Source organism: Excalfactoria chinensis, chromosome 2 (assembly GCF_039878825.1).
Source record: "Excalfactoria chinensis isolate bCotChi1 chromosome 2, bCotChi1.hap2, whole genome shotgun sequence".
Taxonomy (NCBI): Eukaryota; Metazoa; Chordata; class Aves; order Galliformes; family Phasianidae; genus Excalfactoria; species Excalfactoria chinensis.
In genome coordinates, this window is record NC_092826.1 from 81825110 (window position 1) to 81852796 (window position 27687).

The following is a 27687-nucleotide window of genomic DNA, read 5'->3' on the forward strand; positions in this document are numbered from 1 at the left end:
ATCATACAACTACTTCTCTTTTTACAGTGCCTAAAGTAATAATTACTAGCTTCACATCTTTAAAGAACATACTCATTTTGTATTTTAAAATGGCAGGTTTAATACTACGAAGTCCAAAACATCTATTCTAAACCCAGCTGTGAACAGAAGTAGCCTAGATCAACATAAAAAATATATATATTTATTGTACATTGGAAGGTCCTTTGCAAGATATTACTGTAAAACTTAGCATAGGTACCAAGGAAAGTATGAAATGATCATATAAACATTGAGGTATTGCATTATTAAAGCTCGTGTGTGTTGCTGGGGACTTAAGCTGGCCTTGAAGATCTAAAGCAGAAAGTAACCTCTTTGAAAAGCAGCTTTATTTCCTCCCTCACATAATTCATGTGACCTCTTTAAGTTACAGAAGTCTATAGCTTAGTGTCATCACCCAGTAAGATGCTTACCAACCGCTTATGCCTTTTTTGGCTAATTCACCATTAGAACAGCTGATGAAACTGCAGTTATTTGGATTCCTTAAGACGGTGCTGTGATATACCTCTGACAAGGGAAACGTGAATCCCTGCAGATCTTCAACTAAAAATGGTCATAAGCTAATTTTAACAGTAGAGCCTAGGTTTAAGCTTCACTACAGCTTGGTGAGGTAACTGCAGCATTCAGTACTTGATTAGCAGTTTTCCAGTGTTGCTACTGGCACATGCTTTCAGATCTTATATGTGCAGTTTGTTAGCATAGTGTTGATGTCCAGCTACAAAGGAGTTCTCATTGCATTTATACACTGCAGACCCTGAGCGACTCTTTAGGTACAAGTGAGTTCTGAAACCTTTGTGGGATGCTGGTGTTCTTCACAAAGCCCAGTCTGTGCTTTCACTTTCATGTTTCCAGGAAGGAACCAGTGTATATCAGCTAGGAGCCCGGTGCTGCTCTGCTGTAGCCCCAGTTCAAGCTGTTTGTGTACATGAAAGCAGCTTATGTCAATGGCAGACTTTGCATAGGGCAAAAAACTCCAGCAGTTGTTTTCTGAGAGTATGCTGATAGAAAGTCCTCTATAGAAAAATACTAGGTGAAATCTACTTCTCGTTGCTTATAAATACATAGTAGATTTGGCAAGATGTGTTGTACAATACTTTCTGAAATCCCACTTTATAGCCAGTATTTCAAATATTATGTGACTTCATTTTTTGTGCATAGGTAGTGGAACACAAGGTTGGTTGGTTGTTCTTACCTTTACTATTGCATAGTCTTAAGAAAGAGTAGAGCAAAGAGGTGTTGCAGGCTTCTCACACAGGAGAACTGAACAAAGCTCACACAATATCTGCACAGGATGGCGTTTTCTATCTGTGTCCTCCATATTTAGCCATCCAGTCTGTTCTTCCATGTACCGGCTGAACTGTTGGCGCATGAGTTAAAATATTCATGTTTTTTGCTGAATTGTAAGTAGGACCTGCTAACTGAGCACGGACAGCTTTGGTTTTCCAGGAATAATCTGAAAAGAACAAGAACTTAGAATTAGTGATAATTACAGTAGTATTTTACTACTGCACAGGTGTGAATGAGAGTTGAAAGATGACTTGGGATGCTCAGGGATATTAACACATCAGATACCAAACAACATGCTATCTTGGATATCCTTGTTTTACAGATAAGGCTAATGTTTCCTAGAGTTTATGTATCTTACTAGTAATTCTCACCTATTGGATACCTGTTTTGCTAGAATTCTTTTGGAAAACACTGAGGCAATTGTGGAGGTTTGTACTGAATTTTGATCTCCTATCACAAAACTGCTATAGAAAGGAAGTATTCTTTCTTCTTTATCTCAAACACTTGAATAAGCATCCAGTAACATAAATAAACTCATGTTGTTTGGCTCTTCTATAATGAGGCAATGTCTATGTTTTCACTCCAGGAAGCACTCCTGTTATATTTCGTGGCTACACGAGTGCTGTACAACTACTGAGATGACACTCATCACTTACATAGTTAACACAGTGAGATGAAGACAGTGAAAGCCTGTCTTAAAATATTACTACCAAAGCTGCAAAGCAACCCAATAGGGCTAGTAAAGAACAGAACAATTCATTTTAATACAGTGCATGTGCTATATCTGTAACATCATTTGTGAATTTACTGAGTCACCTAAGGGGGAGGTATTTACCTTTTTTGAAGTTTTTTAGACCACTCTAGGCATGTTTCAACATTATTCAATTGCGTTACATAGCGTTATACTTAAAGACTCAGATAGGACTGCCACATGTGACAATATAGTCTGTCAAGAAAATGCCTCTAAGCCCATTTAAATATGATATTGATGTTGCCTAAACCTGAACATATCTGCTTTCCATCCTAGTGTTAAGAAAAACTGACGTGTGTATGCTAAGATGTATCTTACCAGATACAGGTGGACCAATAGGAGCTAGTTGTATCCGTTGTCCAGCTGATCCAACTTCTTTCTTATGAAAGGAAGGGATGTATCCTCCTGGTGGGTTGTAAGCAGCACCTCCCACAAAGTCAGGATTTCCTGTTGGTATTAAAACCTCCTGTAATATTTTTAGTTGCATTCATAAAATCTGCATATATATGTTTTTTTTAAAGTCACTTCAAAACGAATTTGCACGATCACATGACTAACGAGTGTTGTTCTGCCCCAGTGCTTGTCTGGGGGTAAGAAGTAGATATCCTTTTACTTGCATCTTAGTTGGACCTTTTCAAAGGCCTAACAAACTCTACAAGTACGTATACTCCAGTACATCCGCTCCTATAGCACAGCAGAGATGAAGATAGAGTGGTATGCCAGTTCATTAATACTTCCATTAAATTTACATTGCATATCAAGAGTTTTCATTGAGTTTTAGAACAACACAGGGTCTTACCTTTTATTTACTGGAAGCAGGTTTAAGCACTTACATATTTGAAAGTCAACATGCTCTTGTGCTCAACATCTTTGACTTAGACCTATCTAAAATGGAACCAGAACTCCTCTTGCAGTCAGTGGTGGTACACTACTAGAAGTGACTTAGCCAGTTCCCTGGTTAAAGGGCTGCTACAAAAGATCTGGTTTCCCTCCCTTTTAAAGCCTGATATTTTATTGTGCTTGGCTTTTACCCCAACTTTCTTTAAGGCAGTGTTGCCTTGGGAATACTGACATAATCATCCTTTCCATTCTATCATTAGGAAGCTGAGAAACATTGTGTATTTATACACAGAACTATTACTGAAATTACTGTACAGTGGTGTGGAAACAATTAAGATATTTAGACTGCTCCAAGGAGATTTCCTGTCTATCTTCTCCATGCTTGTCATCACACAGTCTTAAAAACCTGTGTGATAGCACATTTGAAGAAGTGCTTTCTCTATTTTGCTTCAATATCAAGTAATGTTAAATTTTTGTGAACTACAGCCATACCTGATAGCTTGACCTTTACCACATATGAACACTTGCATCATCTTAACCTTCAGGATGGTTCCAACAGTAGTTAGTAAAATATTGACAAAGTTTGTTCTTTCTCCTATATCACCAGCCCCAGTGCAATCCCAAAGCATTCTTCACACTAACACCTTCAGTCTTCAGTGCTCATGTCAGAACTAGTGCAGTGGACTCATAAGATGCAGAATTGGTTATCCACAAACCACAAATGTATCCTGAGCTTGTTACAGCTGTATTGGGCCAACTGACTCAGTTTCACCCATATCCCCAAAGTCCTGTCAACAGCTGAGACTCCAGGTGGCTTCCCATTCTATAGCTGATGCCAGTCTCCAGTGGAGTAAAGGATGACACACAAGTCTTGATGGAAAATAAAGCTTTAATAAAGTACTCAAATAATAACATCCTTAGAGTCGCAAGTTCTTCTTTTTCACAGTTTTGCCTGAAAAACAAAAAGCAACAATTTTAGTGTTACATTCCCTTGTCTGCATACAAATACATGCATCTATTTATCCCTACTTTCTAATCTTTTCACTGGGAATGCTTGACAGGGTATAATTCTGATCTGTCAGAGGATACCTTAACATTCTAAGACCTAAAAGTAAGAACATGGCAGGCCTAAATGTAACCTCAAAATGACTTATTCTGCATGTTTCTTATCTACAGCTCTGCAAAGCTACCTGTCAAAAATTTCTCTACCATTTTATTTCTTCCTTTTACCTCTTCATTTCTGATGTTCTTCACGAGCTTTTCTGCAGAAAATGGATAAGCACAGCCAGAAGAACAGCCTGGGTGAAACTGAGAGGTCTGAAGGAATTGTCTTTTCCTTGGATAGAAGAAAAATAGGAAATTCAGTGCAAAATTATGGCTGCTGATGTTTAGAAAACACATATTGAGAAGTACGCAGTAGGTCGTTCCTTACCTCTGGCAGCTGCTATGCAGAACAGAAGTTCTTGCTGTAGAAGTCGATCAGCATCAAGGAGGTCCAGCAGCAGATGTGTAAGCAAACACAGCTACAGTGCCAGCAAGCGTAAGCATGGCCTGAGCAGCATACCTCAGTGCATAACCAATTCTTCTCAAGGGATGAAGTCATTGAAGCATTCAAGCTGGGCAATAAGTTGAGAACAAACTACAAGTAGTTGCAAAGGGATACAGTACACACCTCAGGTGCCAGAAATGGAGGGAGAGGTGAAACATTCCAGCTTTACAATGCTTGTAGTGAGGAGTGTGTTTAGATATAAACACAACTGCCTGGAAACCTCAGTTTTCACCTATTTACACTGAGGTTAATTACCTAAATCTCTGCAATCACAGTACTGTAAAATCAGTGTAATCAGCAAAGAATAAGAATGCAGTCGGTGGTGCAAGTGACAAACAATACTATGAGTGAGCAATCCTTCAGAGATACACGTGTTCCTCCTTTAGGATCAGTTCTTCTCCAGAAGAAAAGTTGTGAAGTCACTTCATGGAACATTCCAATGTCATTTAAAAGGAACTTGAAATTATACATGTAGTCATTTTATTCTCTTGGATTTCAAAGAGCATACTGACAACATAGCTTAGCCTGAATGAGTAAATCCACATGTAAAGGGAAACGACTTGCTCTTCTTCAGCATAACACAACTTAGATGTAGATTCAGAAGTGAAACAAACAAACAGACCTTACTTGTGTGGATAACTTTTACTTGAGTTCATCTAGGTGACTACTCCAAAGAATAAAATTCAAGGTAGAAGCTGTTTTTCACACTGTGTTACACTGTGGGAACTGAGATAGATCTCTGCTGTTTCCCTGCTGCTGTCACTGGAGGAGTTGCTACAGCTTAACTCATAGGTGAGTGGACTAAAAGCAGGCACAACAAAGAAAGCAAAGTTTGATAAAACATATTACAACTGAGAACAAAGAATGTGATCTTTTGGAATCCTCACCATAGGTGTATTTTTGGGGAGACAATGCAAAACAAATATGAAACGTGCAAAGAGCCAGGTTATAATTGCTATAAATTACCTTTTGGATCCTCTAATTTTTCATTCAATCTTTCTTTGCATGATAGTTTTTCAATGGGTATAATTAAGTTCTCTTCTGTAGATAAGGAGAATGAGAGAGAAAAAGATGGAAAGACAGAATTTTATATAGAGAAAGTAGATGAAGAATCTGGTTAGGTGATACCAAAGAAATGAGGAAAAGCAGATCAAGAAAGAATAGCTGACACTGATGTAATTATAATCTCATACTCCTTTGTTTCTACAAGCAGGAAGTGTTACTTAAACTACATCTTCATTCATTAGAAAGTAGCTCAAAAAGCAACTAGTTCACCAACAACACAGTCACATTAGACATACAAAAACATAAATCACAAGTTTTAGCATTCAGTACTTGCTAAGTCAACTGATGACAGCTTTACCATTCCTTAAAATTAAGCATTTGTAGCTATCTGTTCTTATTTCACCCTAGAGCAGCATTGTGGGTACGGAAAAAATAAAAGCACCTGAAGAAACTAAACATAGTTATTTAAACACCAAGCAGCACAGTGTCAGCTTTCAATCCTATCAGTATGACAAAGAACTACACACATCATACATGCACTATATTTCTCTGATCTGTGGTCCAATTATCATGGTTTCCTATGTGTCTGCCTTAAGTATTGTTGCCTGCCTGGTACGTGAAATATTAGCACGTATAATTTAAGATACCAATGGAAATAATGCTAAGTGTTTTCCAATACAACATTTTTAGATTATTTTTCTTTAAATTTTTAGTAGATAGTCAAATTAAGACAGTAAGACAAAAGTGAGATTTTACTACTGGCATTTACCTGATTTTGTTTACAGCCAAATTCAGTACGTAGCTGTCTAGCTCCCTAATATATACTTATGGATCAGCTCTGCCTTTTTGTGCCTCTCCCCATGCAATGAAAATCGATTCATTCTAAGGCACAGAGCCATAATGTTTCTGAAAACTGAAAGACACATACGATGATTTCTTTTAAAAGAAGACTGTCCTGTTCCATCACTCCAGTGGATGCTGTTACCTTTCCATTCCTTAAGCCCTCTCCATCAGTTTGGATGAACAACTTACACTTCACCTGACTTCCAAAGGGAAAATAATGTTTTGATAACACTACTGGATGGCTACTAAAGTTTTGTTAAAAAGGCATGCAGCAGCTGCATGTAAACAAGCCTTCTAAAGATCTTGTACAGACATATTAGGTCAGGTAGCGTAATGACATAATGTGATGGAAAGTACATCAACAGTAGCAGGGTGGCACAATCCTAGACTGCAGCAAACAAGGATGAGACCAAATACAGCAGCCATGAATGCAGAAACAAAAGAAAAAAAGCTGCTTACCCTTACAAGGACTCAGGTAAGCAGAGATCTCCAAAGAGATACCCTCACCTCCACTGCCAATCCTTAAATGAGGTTTGGGAAGGTGTGGATCCTGGCTCCACCCCTTCTGGTCACTCAGGTGCATTGCTGGCACCTGAGCTCCCCTGGGTTGGCCCTACCTTCCCATCAGGTGCTCAATCACTGCTTCAGGCCCTGACTTAGCATTTCTGCTACAGATGGTCATTAGCATCAATGTTGGGAGTGACTCGTGCTGGCTTCAAAGCTGTTAGGGTGATCTCCTATCAGAGGGTGATGGATCTATCAGTGGTCAGAAGGTAGATTTTAGTCTCCAGTCCTATGCTTTCCATAGTGAAATCTTAGGTAAGCCATTTAACTTGTTTAAGCTTTAGCCTTCACTCTATAGAATGCTGATAACAGCATTTTCCACAAAAGGTAGTATAAAAAGTACCTTACTTTCTGCAAGGGACTTGCAGTAAGGGGACTTCTCATCTGCTAAATGACGTTAGGCAGTATTTTGATCACATGGGCTTAGCACCCAACACCTTGGTTTTTTTCATATGTGAGACCGCTGTTTTACAGTGTTCCACATCACACTGACCAGGCAGTAGCGAGATTGAGCTATTTGCTTAAATAATCATAGTAAGATAATTAGTTTAAGAGGATTGCAGACAAAAGTTATCTTGACAGAACTTTATTCTAAGAGCTAAACTGTACTTTCTTTATGCTCTGAAGGCAAAATACATAGCTTAGCTAAGAAAAGATTGCTTTGAGTCTGTGTTTAAATGAAGAAAAAGTTTGCCTACAAGCTAAAGCTGACAATAAAAGTTAAACTAGAAGGTCTTAATTAAAGTATGATGAAAAACAAGGTGACAGCTTTTATTACACTTCTACCTGTATTATTTTTGTTGAAAGGCAATCCTTCTCCAACATGTGCCAATGGCTTGGAAAACAGCTGGTTGTTCCAGTTTCCATGAGATCCTTCTTTATTGACTGCTACTAAGGAGACAGTCTTAGGATTTACACCTTAGAAAACAAATTATGGCAAATGTTATTAATTTCCAAATATAATTGAATCAATGAAAAATTAGATATTTCTAGATCAAACAAAACTGAACTATTTCTCACATAATGTAACATTAATGTAAGTCAAAGAACAATATCCATTGATTAGATTATATTTCTCAACTCAATGTATCTAACTTTCAGTTGAGATCTGCCGTTTTTATGCATTCAAGAGAATTTCTCAAGTAACTTTACTGCACTTACTTGGTGTCTATAAAATCATAACCTGATATTTATAATTCTCAGTTAGCAGAAATGAAATAAACCAATTGAAGATAGAGGTTCTCAAGACTAAAAATAAACTAATTCTTCAGAGGATAAGTTTAACAGGAGGACAAAAGTTTATTTCAGCATGTTATGAGCATTAGTGAGTAAATGGGATTACACAGCATGAAAGCAGTTTATATACCTAGTGATAACAGAGCTATATTAATACAGATAAATAACAAATATGCTTCTTGGAACTATTATTCTCTTAAGTGCAAAATATTTTTTAAACTATTATGCCATTCTCATTGAAACTTAATAAAAACAGAAGTATTATAAGTATGCATAAAAATGTAAGGTATGTAGATTAACTTCCTATTTGTTATCTTTAGATAGGAAAGCTTTTGTCCCCTCTTTTGGGCAAACTGTTGAGTATTAGGGCATCCTATTAAGCAATGAAGAAGTGATTCCATACTTAGAAGTTATCACTGTGCTAAAGAGAATTATCCAATGTGAGATCTGAAGTTTAAACGTACTGTATTGTAAGGAGGAATGATACAAAGATCAATCTCCAAGAGATGCTGCCTTAGTGGTGATCAGTCCTTAAATGAGGTCTAGAGGAGGTGGAGTCAAGCTCCATCCCTTCTGGGAGCACAGCATAATTACTCTCACCTGTGCTCCCACAGCTGACCTGACACTTGCCTGAGCTGATTAATCAGAGGTTCAGGCTGTGATTACCAATTTCCCATACATGTATATAGATAGTTCACTGTTTGCATTTTCCATGACATGTTGACTTTTCCCTTTACCTGGCAGATATCTTGATTGTTTTAGATAGTACTGTTTTGCTGATGTATTGGTTCTTCCAGAATCATTTCTCATCAGAACTTTATTTTCCACTCCTGGCTGGATACCATGTGAAGCTTTTGGTTCTGGCACACTGAAAAAGAAATAAATCAAAATGTTCAAGCTGTGTAACCAACAAGTCCACCTTAGAAATGCTGTGAGCTGAGGCTGCTTTAAGGATGCAGCGCTCTTCTCTTATCCTGCTTTCATCAGTAGACTTTATTTCCACAGAAAGCAACAGCTAAATCTCATACATCATGAGAATATGAAAGGGGCGGGGGGGTGGGGAAGAAACAAAAAAGAAGTGTGTATAATATATAGAATTAAAAGCAACTAAGTAACTGTGGCAGAACTTTCCCTAGCTTCATTGACACAGGAAATCAAGTACTACTTCAGTAAATCACTGTTTCTTAAAAACAAGATAGACATCTATGTTACAGATAGAATTACAGATGTTACTGGTGCTACATCAACACTGTACTCAAAGCTGGCCTGTTCACAAAGCCCTTTGCACTATTGCAGAGTTTCAGCGAGTTAAATTTTAGCAGATCTGTTTTAACCAATCTATAAATCTACTGGCCACTGTGTATTCAAAAACCTTTGTTAACAAGTGATTTTATAATTATAGGACTTACCTAAAAAGACATTCCTTGTTTTTCTTTTCTTTTAACAGTGCAATGCTAGGCTTCTTTGAACATGACATTCCAAATTCAGCATCATCCAATTCATCCCAGCTGTCCGCAGCCTTTATCAAAGTCTGACCCCATCGTCTCCTGCAACTTTTAGAACCTAGTGTGCCATTCTGGGGGCCACTAGCTGCTTGTTTCTATTTCAAATACAAAAAAAAAAACCAAAAAAACAAACACCAAAAAAATACAACTTTAATTAAAAGCTTAAATTCTAAGAAACATTAAATTCTAAACCTTGCTATTTTACATATAGTTCACTACTACCACTTAAGAACACTGAAGGAGATAGGTAGATAGACAGATAGATAGGTAGATAGACAGATAGATAGATAGATAGATAGATAGATAGATATAGATTTAAAAACCATTGTGTTGTGCCTTTTTTGGTCATAACCTTAATGATTTTAAGCACAAAATATATAACAAAGTTGGTAGGTATTTTGAGTGCAGCCCTTTTGGACTGCCAACTTCAGATGGCTCAAATCTAGCTGATGTGTTCAATTAACATACTGCTTAAAGGCCCAGTTCAGCACTCAGCCTGTTTCTTGTATCTTGCTGAATCTGCCAATGGAACAGTAATTGTCAGAAGCTAAAAATCTTACTTTCAAGATTCTTATGAGCTTAGAAATTGCAAGGTCCATGTTATTCAAAGCATTGCTCAGTTTGCATCTATTCACTGGTAGCCAGCAGGTGGTAATCAAGGAAACTAATGACAAAAGGTAGTTTGCTCAGGTATTTTCCTGCTGGATGCAATGAAAGTCCTTACCTTTTCTTTTTTTTATGTATACTAACCAATGTTTTTGCAAATTGTTTCTCAAAGCTTAGTAAATGATTGTTGTTGTAACCACATTACTGCAACAATACATCAGTAAAAGCTATTATAAAAGAAAACAGTTTGTTGTTACAAGGAACCCAGGTATGTCCAACCCATAGCACAGCACACAATGCATCTGCCCCCAACCCTATGCCATCATGGTGGCACTCTACCCTGCTGAGCAGCCTGGCCAAGCCCCAAGCATTTGTCCATCACTCAGCAGCCACCACAGTGTGCTCTTTCAGATGAAACCAGAGCAAGGAAAGGGCACAGTGCAGTGCTAACTCCAGTTAAGACAAATAATTCTTAAGTGTTTTGATACATCGTCTAACCACAGTCTTGTGAACAGAGGAAAAATATCCAGTCTTGCTTTCCATTTTGATGAAGGAAATTGAGAATTGGTTTCAAAATTGCTTTAAAATCAGTAATATGTATTTGTGACTCCATGTTCAGTCATCATAAATACATTACCTGCGAATTTTCTAGGGGAATGTATTGAGTCACAATCAGATATTCAACTCCAAAATGCGATCATGTCTCTCTCCTAGACTTTTATAAGATCTCTCTCCCTAGAGACAGGCATTCCTAGCTTCATAATCATGCCTTATTCATGTCATTGCTTTTGGGTGGCATTTATGAACAATTATTGTCAAGGCCAAAGTACAGGAGGAGTAAGATTTCATCCAAAATCTCTGATGAACACCTTGAGACCTCTCTAAGAATCACAAGCACTGCCATTGAATCAGCCTGATATGTAAGTTTCACAAAACCAGGGTAAACTACCCCAATAGACAACTTACCATGGATGAGTCTTTACTGATAGCTGGAAAAAATGGCTGTGCCTGTGGCTGCTGCTGTTTTGATATCTGCTGGTTAGCTGTATTCTGAGGCAACTGAATTTGCTGGAGAGGCTGGTGGTTGGCCTTTGACAGGGACTGTGGCTGTGTTTTGTCAGGTTCATCAGGTGAAGACAAAGGTTCTGGCTTGGGTACAGCTTCCGGTTTAGGTAAAGTTGGCTTTGGTTCTGTTGGCTGCACTGGTTTAATAGGAGTCTGCTTCTCCAGATATTGTGGAGGAGGTCCTAAAACTTGGCCAACTTGAAAGTATGGGTACTTCAGTGCCTAGAGAAGAAATAACATACAATCTGTACTTCAAAAGTTGACTTTGGCAACTTCTTTGAGGATATGAGCATGTTTCTGAAGCATCTGAGTAATCTCTATCATAGTAAAGAAAGACAGATGCATAAGAAGTTCGTGTGTAAATGTATCTAGCCACCTCTCGGTTCTGCATTTTCAGCTCTCTCCACCATATAATTTAGTAAGATGGATGCACCTGTACATGTTATAGAAGCCTTTTTCTTCCCTTCTATGTTTGGTGAAGTCTGTGTTTTTATGTGCATTTTACATTTAACTCTGTTCCGTGTTCACACAGTAACAAATTACAACTTAAAAACAGGTTGTTTCAACTGTAGTAAATAATTCTTGGTTCTCTATTGCATACTTCCCTGCTAACTATCTTACATACCCAACGAATACACCAGTTCTTCCTGTTCCTGTGGAACAAGTTCTTGCTGCCACTCCCGGGTCAATGCCTACTCTTTGTTAGTCCTCAAAGAAAGTTTTTGCCTCAGCTGCTCTTGAACCTTTGTACCCTCTTCTACGAACATGCATTAAACTTTCCCTTTTGGTTAAGGATTGCACAACTGCTGCAGCTGCTTCCTTGCCAACTCAGGCAGAACCTGGTTATTTGTTGTCACACAGCATTCTGCATAGAGATATATAGCACCACGCTACAGTTTGATGTCAGTGACTGTAACAATATATATGCTTTATAAAGTAGACAGACATGGTTGCTCTGCTTTGCACCACCTGCTTAACCACTTCTTAATCACTTCCATTATGTCCACCTATGATAAACCCATTACCTTCCTTTTGTTTCCCAGCTGCACTCTCCTCTCATACCTTCTAAGTAGAATTTTATTAGGTGTACATTCTCAAGAAAAAAGAAGCAGGATGTGTATATCTTTGAAACACCTGATTTTCGCAAGTTAACCTAGGGAAAAAACATGACCTTAGCGACCTATTGATATGCTCTTCTCAAAGTTCTTCCCTTACCACTCAGTACATTGTACGGCCCATTTCCTAGTAAAAATAAAAGAACTATCCTGCACTCTCCCTACTGCATTCCATCTGCAGCTTTACAATAACAAAGCCTTGTTTTCAGCATCTCCCACTGAAGTGTTCAAGAGTGTACTCTGGCCTTCGGAATTATGACAATCAAGTTCTATTTCTGTCGCTACCAATTTTTGCCAATGCAAGATGATGCAGTCTTATCCTTAATAATCCAGGTGCTCAGACCTGACTTGCCGTAGGTCTCTTCTTTGGATTCCAGTTCAGCATATCACTCATAAGCTGTATGGCTTCACTGCTTGCATTTGGGATGAGAGTTTTTAAACTTATAGGGACACACTGTGGGAAACGGAAATTCATGGCAGAAGACAGGTGGTATCCTTCTGGCCAGTCACTCTGTTTAAAAGAAAAACAAGTTTAAGAAAAGACTCTGTGTGTTTGAGTTATTAGATCAAGTTGTATTTTCTGTAGCTTAAATCATGCTTGGTCTGTGTAGTCCCATCTCTTACAGTGAAAAACAAGCAATTCATTGCAATCACTATGGCACCAGTCAATGCAGCATCAGTCTCAAGTGGCCATCCTTCTTGAGCTCTCCTGTAGGTTAAGGGGGAACTGTCTTTGTGCATACAACACTTGGATGTACTCTCTGAAGGAGAAGAGATTCCAGTAGCTATCAGGACACATCCCACCTATTACATGTACTTCCTATATGGCAATACCAGAGTTGAGGCCTTTCTACTCAGCTGCATGGAAAAACGCAGATCACAGCCTGAACAGGTAACTTGCCCATGAGAAAGGGCTCATGTTTGCTTGGGAACACAAGTTAACAGCCTTCAGTTTCTGCATGCAGCTAGAAGAAACCTGCTTGTGAGAAACTGCTTGGCAGCTGTGACCAAGTATCCTTGCTTTCTACAAAGGATCTTATTTATCCTGATATGCAATGCTTTATTGTTTCCTGCTGTTATATCCATGGCCACAGTACTAAGGGGAGGTTAGGCTGTCTGCCACCATTACCTGCTGGGGGTAATCCCAGGGTGAACATGCTACAAGCTTGCTACTCTCTGTAAGGAGGACTCAGCAGAGACTGACTGGCTCACTAACAGCCCCATTAACACAAATGCCTCCCTACTAAACTGATGGGTATTAACTTGCATCTGTGTATTTTCTTTGGGATCAGTAAAGCTTACACAGAAGCACTGGCTCTTTTGCATTACACCACCCTACCATGTTTGTGCAACCATGATGTGAACAGATGTGTAACCACTCGATCTATCACTGATTCCACCATTAAGACACTCAGTGAGTTAATTATAACCAAACATTACTGAAATTGGAAAATCATGACCATAAGGTGAAAACTTGGTGGGTTTTTGTGTGAGAGTGTTTAAAGTTCACAAAGTAGGACTTGAAATCCTTAGTTGCTTGATAATTGCATTTTTTGAATACAGAATCCTAGGACTGGAAAAGATCTCAAGAGATCATCGAGTCCTATTTTTAAACACATCAAGGGATGGTAAGTCAACCACCTCCTTGGGAAGCCTATTTCAGTGCTCATCAACCCTTTCTGTAAATAAGTTTTTCCTGATATCCAACCTGAACTTATCCTGGTGCAACTTGAGGCCATTTCCCCTTGTCCTGTCACCAGTGAGAAGATATTAGCTCTGCTCTCACTGCAATCACCTTTCAGATATTGGAAGAGAGCCCTCCTTTTCCCCAGACTAAACAGCCCCAGTTCCCTCACTCTCTCCTCACAGGGCATATTCTCCAAGCCCTTCACAAGCCTTGTTGCCCTTCTTTGGACCTGCTCCAGAACCTCAATGTTCTTTCTGTACTGAAGTGCCCAAAACTGTACCCAGTACTCAAGGTCCAAGTACAGTACTCAGTGCCAAGTACAGGGGCAGGATGACTTCCCTAGCCCTGCTCAGCACACCATTCCTGATACAAGCTAAGATGCCATTGGCCAAATGGCATTTCATAAATCTCTCCTTTTCAGGTCATCATTGACCTTTTCATTAAACAGGCTTTTCTCAAAGCACAGCCAATATTTGAACTGAATAACTGAACTGTATCTATAATAATTTTGTAAAATGGCTATGAAAATAGAGCAAAGTAGTGGCCTGTCACTACTGAAAGTTGTTAAACAAAAAACAAAAGCAACCAAATCAATGAACAGAAGTCATTAGCATGGTATTACAGACTTAAACCACTAAAAGGAAAGGCAGTTTGGAACAAAGACAGCTTCTGGGCATAACTCCTGTCATTCCTTACGGCAAGCTAATGGAATAAACGAGTCCACAGATGCACAAAGCAACTAATTACAGCTTTCTGATCTTAGAGGGTTGACTTTCAGCGCCTGTAACCCCTTGGGTCTTTACAAGAGGCTACAATGTTCTGAAATATTCAGGCAGTGTTGTTCCCTCCTTTCTAAAGCAACCAGCCATATGCTTCTTTTCAACTACTAATAAAGTTACAGAATCACACCAGTGACCTCAACACTGCTCTGCTACACACTGTTAAAAGTCTCCCTCTGATCTGCTTGCATGCCCAGGACTTGTGCTATGCACTGAAAATGTTCTAGAAACTTAAGTGTTGTTCTCTTTCTTAGATAATAATTTAATGAGCTGCAAAACATTCTTATTATCCTAGACTTGTGAGCTGCTCAAGAAAGAATTAACAACTGGGTTTGAAAACTCAATTCTTAAAATACTGCTACACATTGCACGTTATTTTTGATGCATGATTATAGAAAGCACTGTTTTATACGTAACAGTTTTCACCTGCTCATCTAGACTCAATTCTCACTGCCACCAGTTATGTGCATACATATATATATATATATATATCATATATCTCCACCTTTGACCTTTCATACTCTGTCACAAACTTGCACCTGTTTCTCAGTATGTTCTCTTAGATGTTTTCCCACCACCTTAAGCTCCTAGCTAAACTTACTCTACTTTAGTTTTAAGTTTTCTGTTCCTCAAATCTCTATTGACCACAGCTCCTCTACTGTATGAGACTTACACTTTATTTTATATTGGCACAACACCAACGCTTTTCCAAGTCTAGAGACTCAGTCCAGTCAGCAATTTCACAGGTATTTATGTGAACAAGATGCCCATACTGCATCTGTCATCTCTTACCTTAGTCACCACAGTGTTCTTCCCCAAACATATTTTTATTATATTGCCTATTTTTTTCCCCCCAATTGATTCAATATTTGGAAGGTAAGTTTATTTTCTCTCTTTTATTCCAATTGATTCTAACATCTTACTGCTTCATTAGACACCTCAGTTTCAAGGCTTGGCATAAGCCTGTCCCTGCTTACGCACTCCCTTTTTCCTCATCCTACTTTGCTTTCTGCCATTACGTTCTTTGACTTTTGTCAGGCTACTGTGTTCATTTACTCCCATTCCTGGTTTGCACGTGTTTTAAGTACTTCTTAGGAATTCATTCTCTTTTGAACACTCTTTAACAACTTCTGCAAACTCACCGATTCATCTTTTCAGCTTTTTAATCTGTGTTTCTGTGTGTCCCTGTGCATTTTAGCTGCTGCATTCTGATTAGTTCATGTCTTCATTCAGTACAGCTCATAACACTTGTAATTCAAGGATTAAGCATATTTAGTTTGTATAAAAAACAAACAACACACCTTGCAGGAAGTATTTGTTACGCAAAACAAATTCTTATGTTCATATACCCTTATCCCAAAAACTTAAACAGAAGTAAACATAACTGCACACATTTTTACATGCACTACACAAACCTCCCTTGTAGGTCTTAATTACTTTCTGAAAGGGCCAAATATATTGTGAAACCATTTTCCTTTATTACTTTTTGTCATTCAGGATACTACATGATAGATTTGTATTCAAGATCGAGTATTTCTTCTATGTTTAAAAAGTAAGAAAATTTCACATTCAACTTATGCAGAGTAACTTCCACAAGCTCCAAATTCTAGGCACCAGTCTAGAAAAACTGAAGTTTTGGGAAAGGAAAACTAATCAGGTGTGGCAACATGAAATCCTAAGACTAATTTTCTTCTTTTTCTCCAGTTCTTCTGATGTGCATGCCTTTAGTTAACTGAACAACTTCATCTGGCTTTCATCATAGAGTAGCACAGGATTACATGTAATAGTAGGATATAAAACAGATGCTCATACACTACAGAAGTCCAGTATTCTGTGCCTTAGCAGATGTCTACAAAGACAGCTGAGAGAACTTAACTTCCCAGTGAATTTACTAAAACAAACGTATACGTATGTTCTGGAAGTTCAATAACATTCAATATTCTATAATCATTTTATGTATTTATTTAAAGTACTATTGCATGAGTTCTAGAAGTCTTACCTTCTTTGGAGTCCCTAATACTTGGCAAATTTTGAAGATTTCATCTACTTCACTTGTGCCTGGGAAAAGGGGTCTTAGTGTGTATAATTCAGCCATTATGCTGCCAACTGCCCATATATCAATAGGTGAGCTATAAACAGATGATCGCAGCAAAACTTCAGGAGCACGGTACCTATGAGGAGGGGGAAAAGTAATAGATAAATTAAAACAGTAACCAGAGAAAGGTAGTTCATTAAGATAATATGTTAACTTCATCATATACTTACCACCTGGTGGACACATAATCTGTATATGGTGGTTGAGATCTCAGCTCTCTAGCCAAACCAAAATCAGCTATTTTTACAAGTTCTGGACCAATGCAAAGAAGGTTTTCAGGCTTCATGTCTCTATGAAAAAATCCTACAAGAAAGTAAAGAGAAATTACGGTAAATTGTATAATCATTTCTTAAATAACAAGGTCCAACAGTCATCCAACATTTATATTGGCTTGTTTTTTGGGTTGTTTTATTTTTGATTCAACAGAAATGAATGGCAATCCCACTTCCAACACACACATTTAACCTTCAGTGATTATTACGTCACATATTCTTCAATTCAATTTAAAATGTCTGTACAACCTTTGAGCTTCCTGAGTTTGTTTATTCATACAGCATCTAAGGTAAGGTAAAAGTAGTAAACATTTAACTAAGAATAATCAGTGTTTCTAAAAAAGAAAGCATATCTGATTACAAGAGGTAACTTCAGATGTTGTTTAAAAACACACCATATTCAAAACAGCTTGGATATTTTTTTACTAGAGATAATTAAGAGCCTTCAATAGATATTTTTGTTACTTTTATTACTGTACATTGTCTCTTTCCTTATGAAAGCAGTATACAGGCAAACTCTAGCATCAGACCTACCGTGTTTATGGATGAAAGCTAACCCTTGCAATATCTGATACATCATGTTTCTGATGACTGACTCAGGGAACAACTTGTTTCTGTGAAGAAAGATTAATAACTTCACAAAATTATAAGACAGTATTTTTCCTGTAAGACAGAACACACGTTTCCTCACTTTTCACAGTATGTCTCAAACAGATTAAAACAGACTCGTCAAGTCTTACGTACTTAAACTCACATAGTGTGTGTCAAAAATATCCCTTGCTTCCAAGCCATAATTTTGCTCACTATCTTTACCACAGAGTGGCTCCTCCGCAGAGAGATGTCTACTTGCAGATTAATCTGGCTGCCCTGTAATATGCTTGACCAAATGCATGCACACACCGCATTAGAGCAAGCATGAGACTGCCCTGCGTAGAACCATTGTATGTGTGCTACCCAGTGGTACTCTTATGGAAGCCTGAGCAAGAGCAGTGCTTCCCAGCTGTAAGTTAGCATCACACTAAATTGCTAACAGCTATCTAAAGGCTTTGTGCACAAGGAGATAAAAGTATATGACAGAACCTGAACAAAGCACAGTAAAGGCAAAAAGAATTCAAAGAAAAATGGTATTAAAATAGCAAGTCCTGATCTAAAGTCCCCCATGAAAGCATTGCTTTGGGCTGTCTCTCCGACACTGACACATCACTTATACTTATAATACTATATATTATTATACTATACTTATAATGATCTTCTTGTACACTCATGCATGTTCATGAGAAGATGATCACCCCCACCTCAAGCCAAATCCATTAGCAAAAGCAGAATGAGTGGCATTGGTCCAATCCTTCATGTGTTAATGAAGGCTAATAAAGAAAAAAGTATCTGGAATTTCTCTTATGGCTCAATAAATACTAAAGACATGCAAGTTATCACATTAAGAACTTCATGAAGTCTTACTCCCAGAAGTATTACAATGTGCAACGCTGCTACACTAAGCAATGCAGAATTTTACCCTGAGGTAAGCAAGTGCAGCAGATCCCGTTCACATCAGTGGGGCTGCAAGAAGAGCCTAAAATTCCAGTATGTCCTTCAAGACAGTATAAGAAACATAGATAAAGGATGATAGCACACTACTTGTTCTCTGAGAAAGATATACCTGTCCTTCATCAACTGATAGAGATTTTCCTTCATGTATTCAAACACAAAGTAAAGGTGGTCATTTTCTCTTATGACTTCTTTCAATTTTATTACGTTGGCATGATTTAGCTTCTTCAGAGACTGTAACAGAGACAAAAGCAGGGTTTCAGTCACTGTCAAGTTATCTATCTCCTTACCTCAGCTGCATTTGTACTGCATAAAAGTTACTAGCAAGGAATTAACAAATCATGCCTGTCAGGTAGCCTCTAATTATCTTGTAATTTCCCTTTACCTCTAAGAGCAACAAAATAGCATTTTAAATTAATTTCAATATAAAAACAGGAAATATTAACAGTGGCTTAAAATTCTATTTGTAGGGATTACATCGTAGCTGAGGTAAAGAATAACACAAGAACTTAACTGCCTAGAATGAAAGGCCATCCTGCACCTAACAGCTTTTGCTTACAAAACTGAGTAAGAAAGCCTAGCAACTGTTTTTGTTTGTTTGAATCATAGAATTACCAAGGTTAGAAAAGACCTTCAAGATCCAGCATACCACCAACACTGCACACCAAACTACATCACTCAGTACAACATATAAACATTTCTTCAGGCACCCCCAGGGACTATGAGTCTACCACCTCCCTGGGAAGCCCATTCCAGTACCTGGCCACTCTTTCAGAGCAGTTTTTTCCTAATGTCTAACCTAAATATCCCCTGGCACAACTTGAGGCTTCTCCCTCTGGTCCTATCACTAGTCACATGGCAGAAGAGGCCAATCCCTACCTTGCCACAACCTCCCTTCAGGTCTTTGTAGAGAGTGATAAGGTCTCCCCTAAGCTTTCTCTGGGCTGAACAATCCCAGCTCCCTCAGCTGCTCCCCATAGGACTTCTGCTCCAGACCCCTCACAGCTTTATTGCCCTTCTCTGGTCACGCTCCAAGGCCTCAGCGTCTTGTAGTGAGTGGCCCAAAACTGAACACGAGAGGGATGACCACTTCCCTGCTCCTGCTGGCAATGCTGTTTCTAATACAAGCCAGGATGCCATTGGTCCTCTTGGCCACCTGGGCATGCTGCTGGCTCATGTTCAGCTAAGTGTTAACCAACACCCCCAGGTCTGTTTCCTCCACACAGACTTGCAGCTGCTCTGCCCCAAGCCTGCAGCATTGCCTGGGGTTGTTGTGACCACAGTGCAGGACTCAGCACTTGGTCTTGTTGAACTTCATACCACTGGCCTCAGCCTAGCTATCCAGGTTGTCCAGATCCCTCTGTAGGGTGATTTTATCCCCGGAAAGATAGAAACTTTCCACCAACTTGGTGTCACCTGCAAACTTAACGAGGGTGCATTCAGTGCCCTCATCCAGGTCATCAATAAAGATATTGAACAAGACAGGCCCCAGTACTGACCCCTAGGGAAAACCACTTATGACTGGTCACCAGTTGGATTTAATTTCATTCACCACCACTCCCTGGGCCTGGTCATCCAGTAAGTTCCTTACCCAGCAAACAGTGAACCTGTTCAAGCCTTGGACTGCCATCTTCTCCAGGAGAATACTATGAGAGACAGCATCAAAGGCTTTTTGTTTTTACAAATAAGGATAGTCCCCTTGCAGGTTTCATTTTTGGAGACATTATGTGCTATTTCCAGTAAGTTAAACCTAAACTGTGGATACTCAATTTAAGGACGCTCAATTCCTCTGGTGGGGAGTTTTGTATTTACAGAAAATTAGAGGCCTGAAACATGGGATGACTTGAAATTTAAAGCCTGGCCTTGAAAACCTTGCCTTATTCTGTCTCTTGGGTAGCCAAGATTTCCTGTGTTTTCTAGAAATGCCCCAGATACGAGATATGAGAACTGGATACACACCCAGAAACACATGCAAGAGCAAGCTGGTAAAACACACAGAAGTCAAAATAATTCTCTTCTCTCAAAGACAAAAGGCTTGGCTACAAGACATGGCCGCTGCATGAGAACAGCAGGATATTCCACAAAACAGAAGCAACTCTAGGAGTTTCAGAAACACACAGCTTTGTGGAGCCTGCGACTCCTACTTAAAGAGTTCACTGAGTTCAGCCTTGATGCCTGTGCATCATAGATGCCCTTTTCCTCCAGGCAAACCTACCCAGGCACTTATTTTCAATAAGTATGTTCACCATTTTACCTTGACTTCTCTCAAATTCATGCACTCATCCCATGAATAGAACTTCCTTTTCATTCTGAAATAAAAGTCAAAATATTTTCAGTGACAGAGAATTCTTTTAGAACAAAACAAGATCCAGATGTGTTATTTTCTTAATACAACAGTAGCTCTTTCTTGAACCAAATTTAAAACGTTCCACAATACCTTTCAGCAACATAACTCTTACATTTATTAGAAACTTAATTACTTTGTGATTGTTGCATACATTCTTAGTTGAGTAGTTAACAGGAGACAATTATACTATCAAGTATTTCTAAAGCATCAAGGACGCACAATCCTGTTGCATTGCTTGAATTGTGCCCTTAATAAGGAGGACAGCAACAGTGACACTGCAAATAAAACATGGATTTTGAAACAAGAAAAGCTACTTCTTTTTGCCCACGTCACACATCATAGGAGAACAAGAAAACTGTATTTGTGAAATCTGCAAAGTATCTTAACTGCCTGAAATTATAATTAAATATAGTGCCATTATTTCAAGCAATATCCATACATAAAAGTGATTACACCGTATATAGACTGCTGTATTTACTTGGAAGCCTTCAGTAAAAATATAGATAATTAGGTGTTACTCAGATTTTGGAATTGGGTTGTGAATGTCATGTTCCTTACTGCACTTCTCCGCAGTTCCAAACGCTACAGAGAAGCTATTTAAAACTTATATTTCAATTAAGAAGCATTCATCTTCATTCAAAACTATCCCCCCCTCTAAACTCCCAACCTGAAAACAACAACAACAAAAACAGCAAAAATCACACAGTTTTACATCCTGAGATACCAAGAATGGAAAACACTTCCCACAAAACACTGCACCGTTTGCCTGCAGGTTACACAAATGAATGTGTCTCCTGACGTACTAGAAGGAAGTATGAGCCATGCTCAGTTAAGCAAGTAGATTAAATAAATATCTTTTGTTATGGTAATTTCCTTTCAAAAAAGGGAAAAGGGAAACATTCTTTTTTCTTATACATAGACAGCATAGGGCAATAATGTCAAAATCTTACAGCTTTTCCAAGTACCTTTACGCAGACGTTACGTACCGTTTGATGGCCACAAGCTCTCCTGATTCATTGCTCTTTCCCATCAAGACACTGCCATAGGTGCCATCACCCAGCTGCTTCATGATTGTGTAACGGTTCATTTTGTCTTACTAAACTACAATAGGCAATGGCTTATGAAATTCTGGATGTCTTCTCTATTTTTAAAGGATTTTTTGCCTTCTGATTTTTTTTTTTTTTTTCAGGCTGTCAGGAAGCAGATTTCTCTAAGGTTGCTGGATGTTTCCCCATAACACAGCAGGATGGTCACCAGTCTCCTCTGAATTGCATGTGTTTTGAGATCCACTGGGAGGTAGAAGAGCATGGTAATTCTCAGTAGATCCTGAAAAAAAAACAACATAAGTGAATAGCCAAATATGTAATTTTATGGTTTTTTAGGCAAAAGACACCCTACAATTTCTTTGTAACAGTAACCTGCGATCTATTTGTGTTCTTTAAAATAGAACACCTCAGTGTGACTAGTTCCTTTAAATCCTTCAGCCCCCTAAAGGTGCCAAGTCTAGGATTAGGGTCAGAGTAAGCAAGGAACAGATAGTCAAGATCACTGTTATAATTCCCTAGACCTACAGAAGCAAAGAAGTTTCTGTTAGATTTTCCTGGCTCTACAACTACTGACTGCAGCATTTATTTACTGTAACCTAAATGCTTAAATATCAACCATCTACTGTTAACCTACTCCCAGCATTATCTTTAACTCGTGTCTCTGCTGTTTCAAAATCCAGAATAACTCAAGTGAGTTGGCATGCACTGTCAGCGTACTTCAGCAAGAGATGCAAAATTCAGCACACAGCTTTATCCTCATGCCAGAATTAGCTACAAATCAGGCTGTCCAAACAGATTAAGGCACTCAGATTCAGTAGGTAACAAACTTACGGGTCTGGCAAAGAGCAACAATAAAATTGGCCCCTTAGGAGTGTGAAAGCAACAAGCTGGAGCAGGCATCTGCTCAGTAAGAGAAACATCTGATTGGAAAAAGCACTGATGTTTCCAAGCTGTTATTACTTTGAAATGCTGCATCCCTGGAGACATCATAAGGTACACCTTATCATTCACTGTTGCTTCTGTTACCATGGAGGAATCCTGCACCAACTGTCATGACACCAGCAATAAGCGACCTAGTGGACAATCCCAGTTCATCACCTTTGCATCAGACAACCACCAGTATGGTAACCAAGGAATATAAAGCAATTTCTATCCATTCTCCCCAAAGCCCATTTCTACAGTAAAGTAAAATCACTGGTTAAGAGTCAGTAAAGTACTGTATGGTAAAGCTTTTGGGCTACTGGTGATGTAATTTTTCTTAATAACTATAGTTAATCTTATGTAGTAGTGGTTAGGTCCATCACCCTTTCTGTTTTATTCCTGCTATATCATTTCACTTATTACCTTGTTGCTTTAAAATTGAGGAGGTGCTCAATAACTGGTCCAAGTCACGACTTAGCATTTCCACTGCAGATACTGAAAGCTCACTATCAGGTCACTTCAGAGCCGTCTCTTCCAGACTGAATAGCCTCAGCTCTCTCATCCTGTGCTCACAGGGGAGGTGCTACATCCCTTGGATCATTTTTGTGTCCCCAATATGGACACTCCGACAGGTCTATGTCTCTTTTGTACTGAGGTCTCCACATCTGGATGCAGTGCTCCAGGTGAGGTTACTCAGGTGGTCATGAAACTGATCATCACTTACAGCAGGAGGGACTTACAGCTATGGGATCCATAGTCCTTACCTTCTGACCCATCTGCTGTGGGGTGTGAAGGGCACAGTGAAGACTAAGGCAAAAATAGTTGTGAATACGTCAACCTTTCCCTTGTCCATTGTTACCAGCCTGCCTGTACTGCTCACTAAGGGGGGTATGCTTTCTTGGACTTTCTTTTTCTGGTTAATGTACCTGTAGAAGCCTCTCTTTTTCTTCTTTGCACCCCTTGCCAAGTCCAGTTCCAGCTGGACCTTGTCCATCTGCACACAGCCTAGCAGCATCCCTATACTCTGCCAGTCCCTGCTTCCACTGCCTATATATTTTCTTCTTGCTCTCCGGTTTGACCAGCAGGCCCCAGTTCTGCCACATGTTGGTTTCCTGCCTTCCTTTCCCTCTCTTCCTACAAATGGGGATGGAGAGTTCTTGTGTCCTAAGCTTCTTTAAAGATCTGCCAGCTCTGATCTGTTCTCTCACCCTTCAGGACAGTTTCCCAGAGAGGTTTGTTGACTAACTCCCTGAAGAAGTAGAAGTTGGCTTTCTTAAAATTTAGCATCTGGATTTTCTTCTTTGTCTGCATAATATCCCTCAGGAGCATGAACTCCACCACTGCATGTTCATTACAGCCCACGCAGCCTCCAATCATGATGACATCAATCAGTTCACTTGCACTGATGAGCAACAGGTTCAACATTGCATTCTTCCTGGTGGGGCTGTCTAATATTTGACTCAAGAAGTTATCCTCAATGCATTTCAGGAGTCTCCTGGACTGCCTACAGCTCACCGTGCTAATTTTCTAACAGATGTCAGAAGTCCCCCAGTAGCACAAGAGCCTGTGATCATGATGTCTCCTGTAGCTGGAGGAAGAAAGCTTCATCAGCAGGCTCTGCTTGATCAGTCAGCTTGTAGTAGACATCAACCACATGTCTTTCTTTGATGTCTAGGCCCCTAACTTTTACCCAAAGGCCTTTGACTTGCTCATGGCCATTCCTCAGGGACATCTCTTCACATTCTATTTCAATGGGCAATGCCTCCTCCTCTCCTTCCTCACTCATCCCTTCTGAACAGCTTGTAGCTGTCAACAGCCACAATCTGGTCATGGGAATCATCCCACCAGATTTCTGTGACAGCACCTACACAATGGTTTGGTTTTCTAGTAGCACTGCAGCTTCCAACTCCTCCTGTTTGTTTCCCAAGTTGTGTGCAGCAGTGTAGAGGCACTTCAGCTAGGCAGCCCGCCTTGTTGCCTTCTTCCTATGAAGTATTTTTCCCTGAGTTTCCCAGTTGCCTTCTCCTAATGTCTTAGAGGTCCTGTCTCACTGTCCTAAGATTTCAAATGAGCTGCAGTGTTGCCAGCACACTCGTGGCAGCAGGTTGACGGCCCCAGCTAGTACCCTGTCCCTCTTATACTGCTATGCCATCCCACACCTAATCACGGACAGGCTCACTATCCAATTTCCTCCATCTTTGAACCTAGATTAAAGCCCTGCCAAAAAGCCCTGATAGCTCTTCCCCAAAGTCCCTCCTTTCACTTTGAGAGTTGAAACCAAACTGGTGCCTGCAAGCCCAGTGCCATACGGGACACTCCATTGCCAAAACCCCTCAAACTTTTGGCAGTGGAACTAGCCACAAAGTCAGGTGCTTATACACAGGACCCTTCAATTTCTTTTGGTGTCCTTATCCAGTGCAGGAAGCACAGAAGATGACCCGTGTCACAGACAATGAAAATCATCATTCTATTTTTTATTGGACTTTCATATATACTTTTCCAGTCTACTGGCTTAGAATTCATATTTATATCTTACATCCTCAAGTTCCCCAATGCACTCTCATCTTTAATACTTTGAACATCATTTCTTCTACAAGATCATTTGTTGGCTGCAGCAATAAGCAGATGATAAGTGTTTGTGCCAAGCTAAGATATATACTAGCTAGTCATATCTTGCTCTTTACTGATCATTAGAGTTGTGTGTGTGAATATATCTATACACATACACACACAGAGACATTTTATATTTACATACACAACTCGCTGAAGATCTTCCAATGCACATTTTTACAGTATCTAAAGCAATGACATACTGTGCCTGTATGTTATGCATAGGCGCACACAAACACAAAACACAAAGTGAAGTGAATTGTAGGAGGATGGAGCTGCCCAGAGAAGCTGAGGGTGCCCCATCCCTTGAGGTGCTCAAGGCCAGGTTGGATGGGGCCTTGGACAGCCTGAGCTGGTGGGGACAGCCCTGCCCACAGCAGGGGGGTGTGGTTGGGTGGGCTTTAAGGTCCCATACACTCTAAGCTGTTCTATGATTCCATGTTTCCACGCTCTAGACAACCAATTTTGCTACAATCTGCACACTTTGTAGAGTTGTCATAATAGTTGTCTCCCAAACAGATGGGAAATCCTATTGCAAACAACAGCCGGCTTTATACTCTTAATGACATGCTACCTATAATCTCCTCACGCAGGATTACAGAAGGATGAAAGCAGGGGACAAATAGAGGACAAATAAACTTGGAAAATCTGAACTGCTACGTATTTTCAAGATCTAAGCAACACTACTAGTGGTTTTAAATACCCGCATTACAGTTTAAAATGGAATTAATAACAGCAAACTCCCTGCATTTCTGCCATACCTGAAATACACATTACCAAACGCATCACCGCCACACGTTAAACAGGGTGCCCGAATTAAAACGTAAAGCGGAATACACCCCCCCAGCAGAGACAGCAGGCAGGTAGGGATAACACAACCCCGTTTCACCAACCTGTCTGCCAGTGCGAAGCTCAGCAGGCCGGCTCACAACGGCGCAGGACACATCCCACACACAGCCTCAGTGTGAAGCATCGCTCCTAACCCGCACCGCTGACCCCCACCACCCCCCCAGCCCCTCGCCGCCCGCTTACCAGCCGCGAACCGCCGCCCCGCCGCTTCGTCTCGTTGCCGGGGAGACACCGCGAGTGGGCAGGGCCTACGGAGGAATCCGTCCCCGTGGTCATGTGGTGGTGGCGGGGGGGGGGGGGGGAGTGTTAAAAACCCGAGCCTGATTATGGTTGTAGTAGGTCTTTTTAGGCTATAGTGTGCCTGCTTGCTTTACACGGGAATATGAGCACGCTCGCTGCTAATTTGCTGTTGAAAGAGCCCTCTTTGGCTGCGGTCTGTAAAGGTGTTGATGCTTGGCTGGAATGCCAGCAAAAGGTGGGCTTCTTGCAAACGGCTTTCCAGCCAGTGACAGTGGGTATGCAGAAATTAATCGGTGTTGTGTGAACTTCACTTTGCTTTTGTTTAGGTTATTTTGATCTGCATATCCGTTTCCCACTGATGGCTGTGTTGCCTATGGATTCTTGCAAGCCCATGGAGGTGCTGTATTCATAGAATCATAGAATTACTCAGGTTGGAAAAGACCTTGAAGATCATCAAGTCCAACCGCAGCCTAACCAGTAGCCTATCTCTTAAAAAAAAACAACCACAAAACAATACCACAACAACAAATCTCTGCTAAATCATATCCCTGAGTACCACATCCAAGCGGCTCTTAAACACATCCAGGGATGGTGATTCAACCACCTCCTTGGGGAGCCCATTCCAGTACCTAACCACCCTTTCTGTAAAGAAGTTCTTCCTAATATCCAACCTAAACTTGCCCTGGCGCAACTTGAGGCCATTTCCCCTTGTCCTGTCACAAGTCAGTAGTGAGAAGAGACCTGCCCCACTCTCACTGTAAGAACCTTTCAGGTACTGGAAGACGGCAATAAGGTCTCCCCTCAGCCTCCTCTTCCTCAGACTAAACAGCCCCAGCTTCCTTAGCCTCTCCTCATAGGGCTGATTCTCCAAGCCCTTAACGAGCCTCATTGCCC

At 40.0% G+C, this 27687-nt stretch overlaps 1 protein-coding gene across 2 annotated transcripts; it reads right to left on the reverse strand.

The window, feature by feature from the left end:
• On the reverse strand, nucleotides 1–26775 carry MAK (male germ cell associated kinase). Of its 2 annotated transcripts, none has more exons than XM_072328492.1 (15): nucleotides 26737–26775; nucleotides 22114–22453; nucleotides 21035–21089; nucleotides 18893–19014; nucleotides 17770–17849; nucleotides 17134–17266; nucleotides 16868–17039; nucleotides 12746–12913; nucleotides 11189–11509; nucleotides 9521–9711; nucleotides 8849–8979; nucleotides 7662–7793; nucleotides 5430–5504; nucleotides 2393–2521; nucleotides 1–1489 (listed from the first exon to the last, which is right to left on the reverse strand). In XM_072328492.1, exons 2-15 carry the CDS (start codon nucleotides 22212–22214, stop codon nucleotides 1338–1340), a joined length of 1962 nt encoding a protein of 653 aa, XP_072184593.1. In that variant the 5' UTR covers nucleotides 22215–22453; nucleotides 26737–26775; the 3' UTR covers nucleotides 1–1337. The 2 variants fall into 2 exon arrangements, with proteins under 2 accessions (XP_072184593.1, XP_072184595.1); XM_072328494.1 differs by lacking the exon at nucleotides 26737–26775 and adding an exon at nucleotides 26598–26691.
• Nucleotides 26776–27687: the final 912 nt, after the last annotated feature.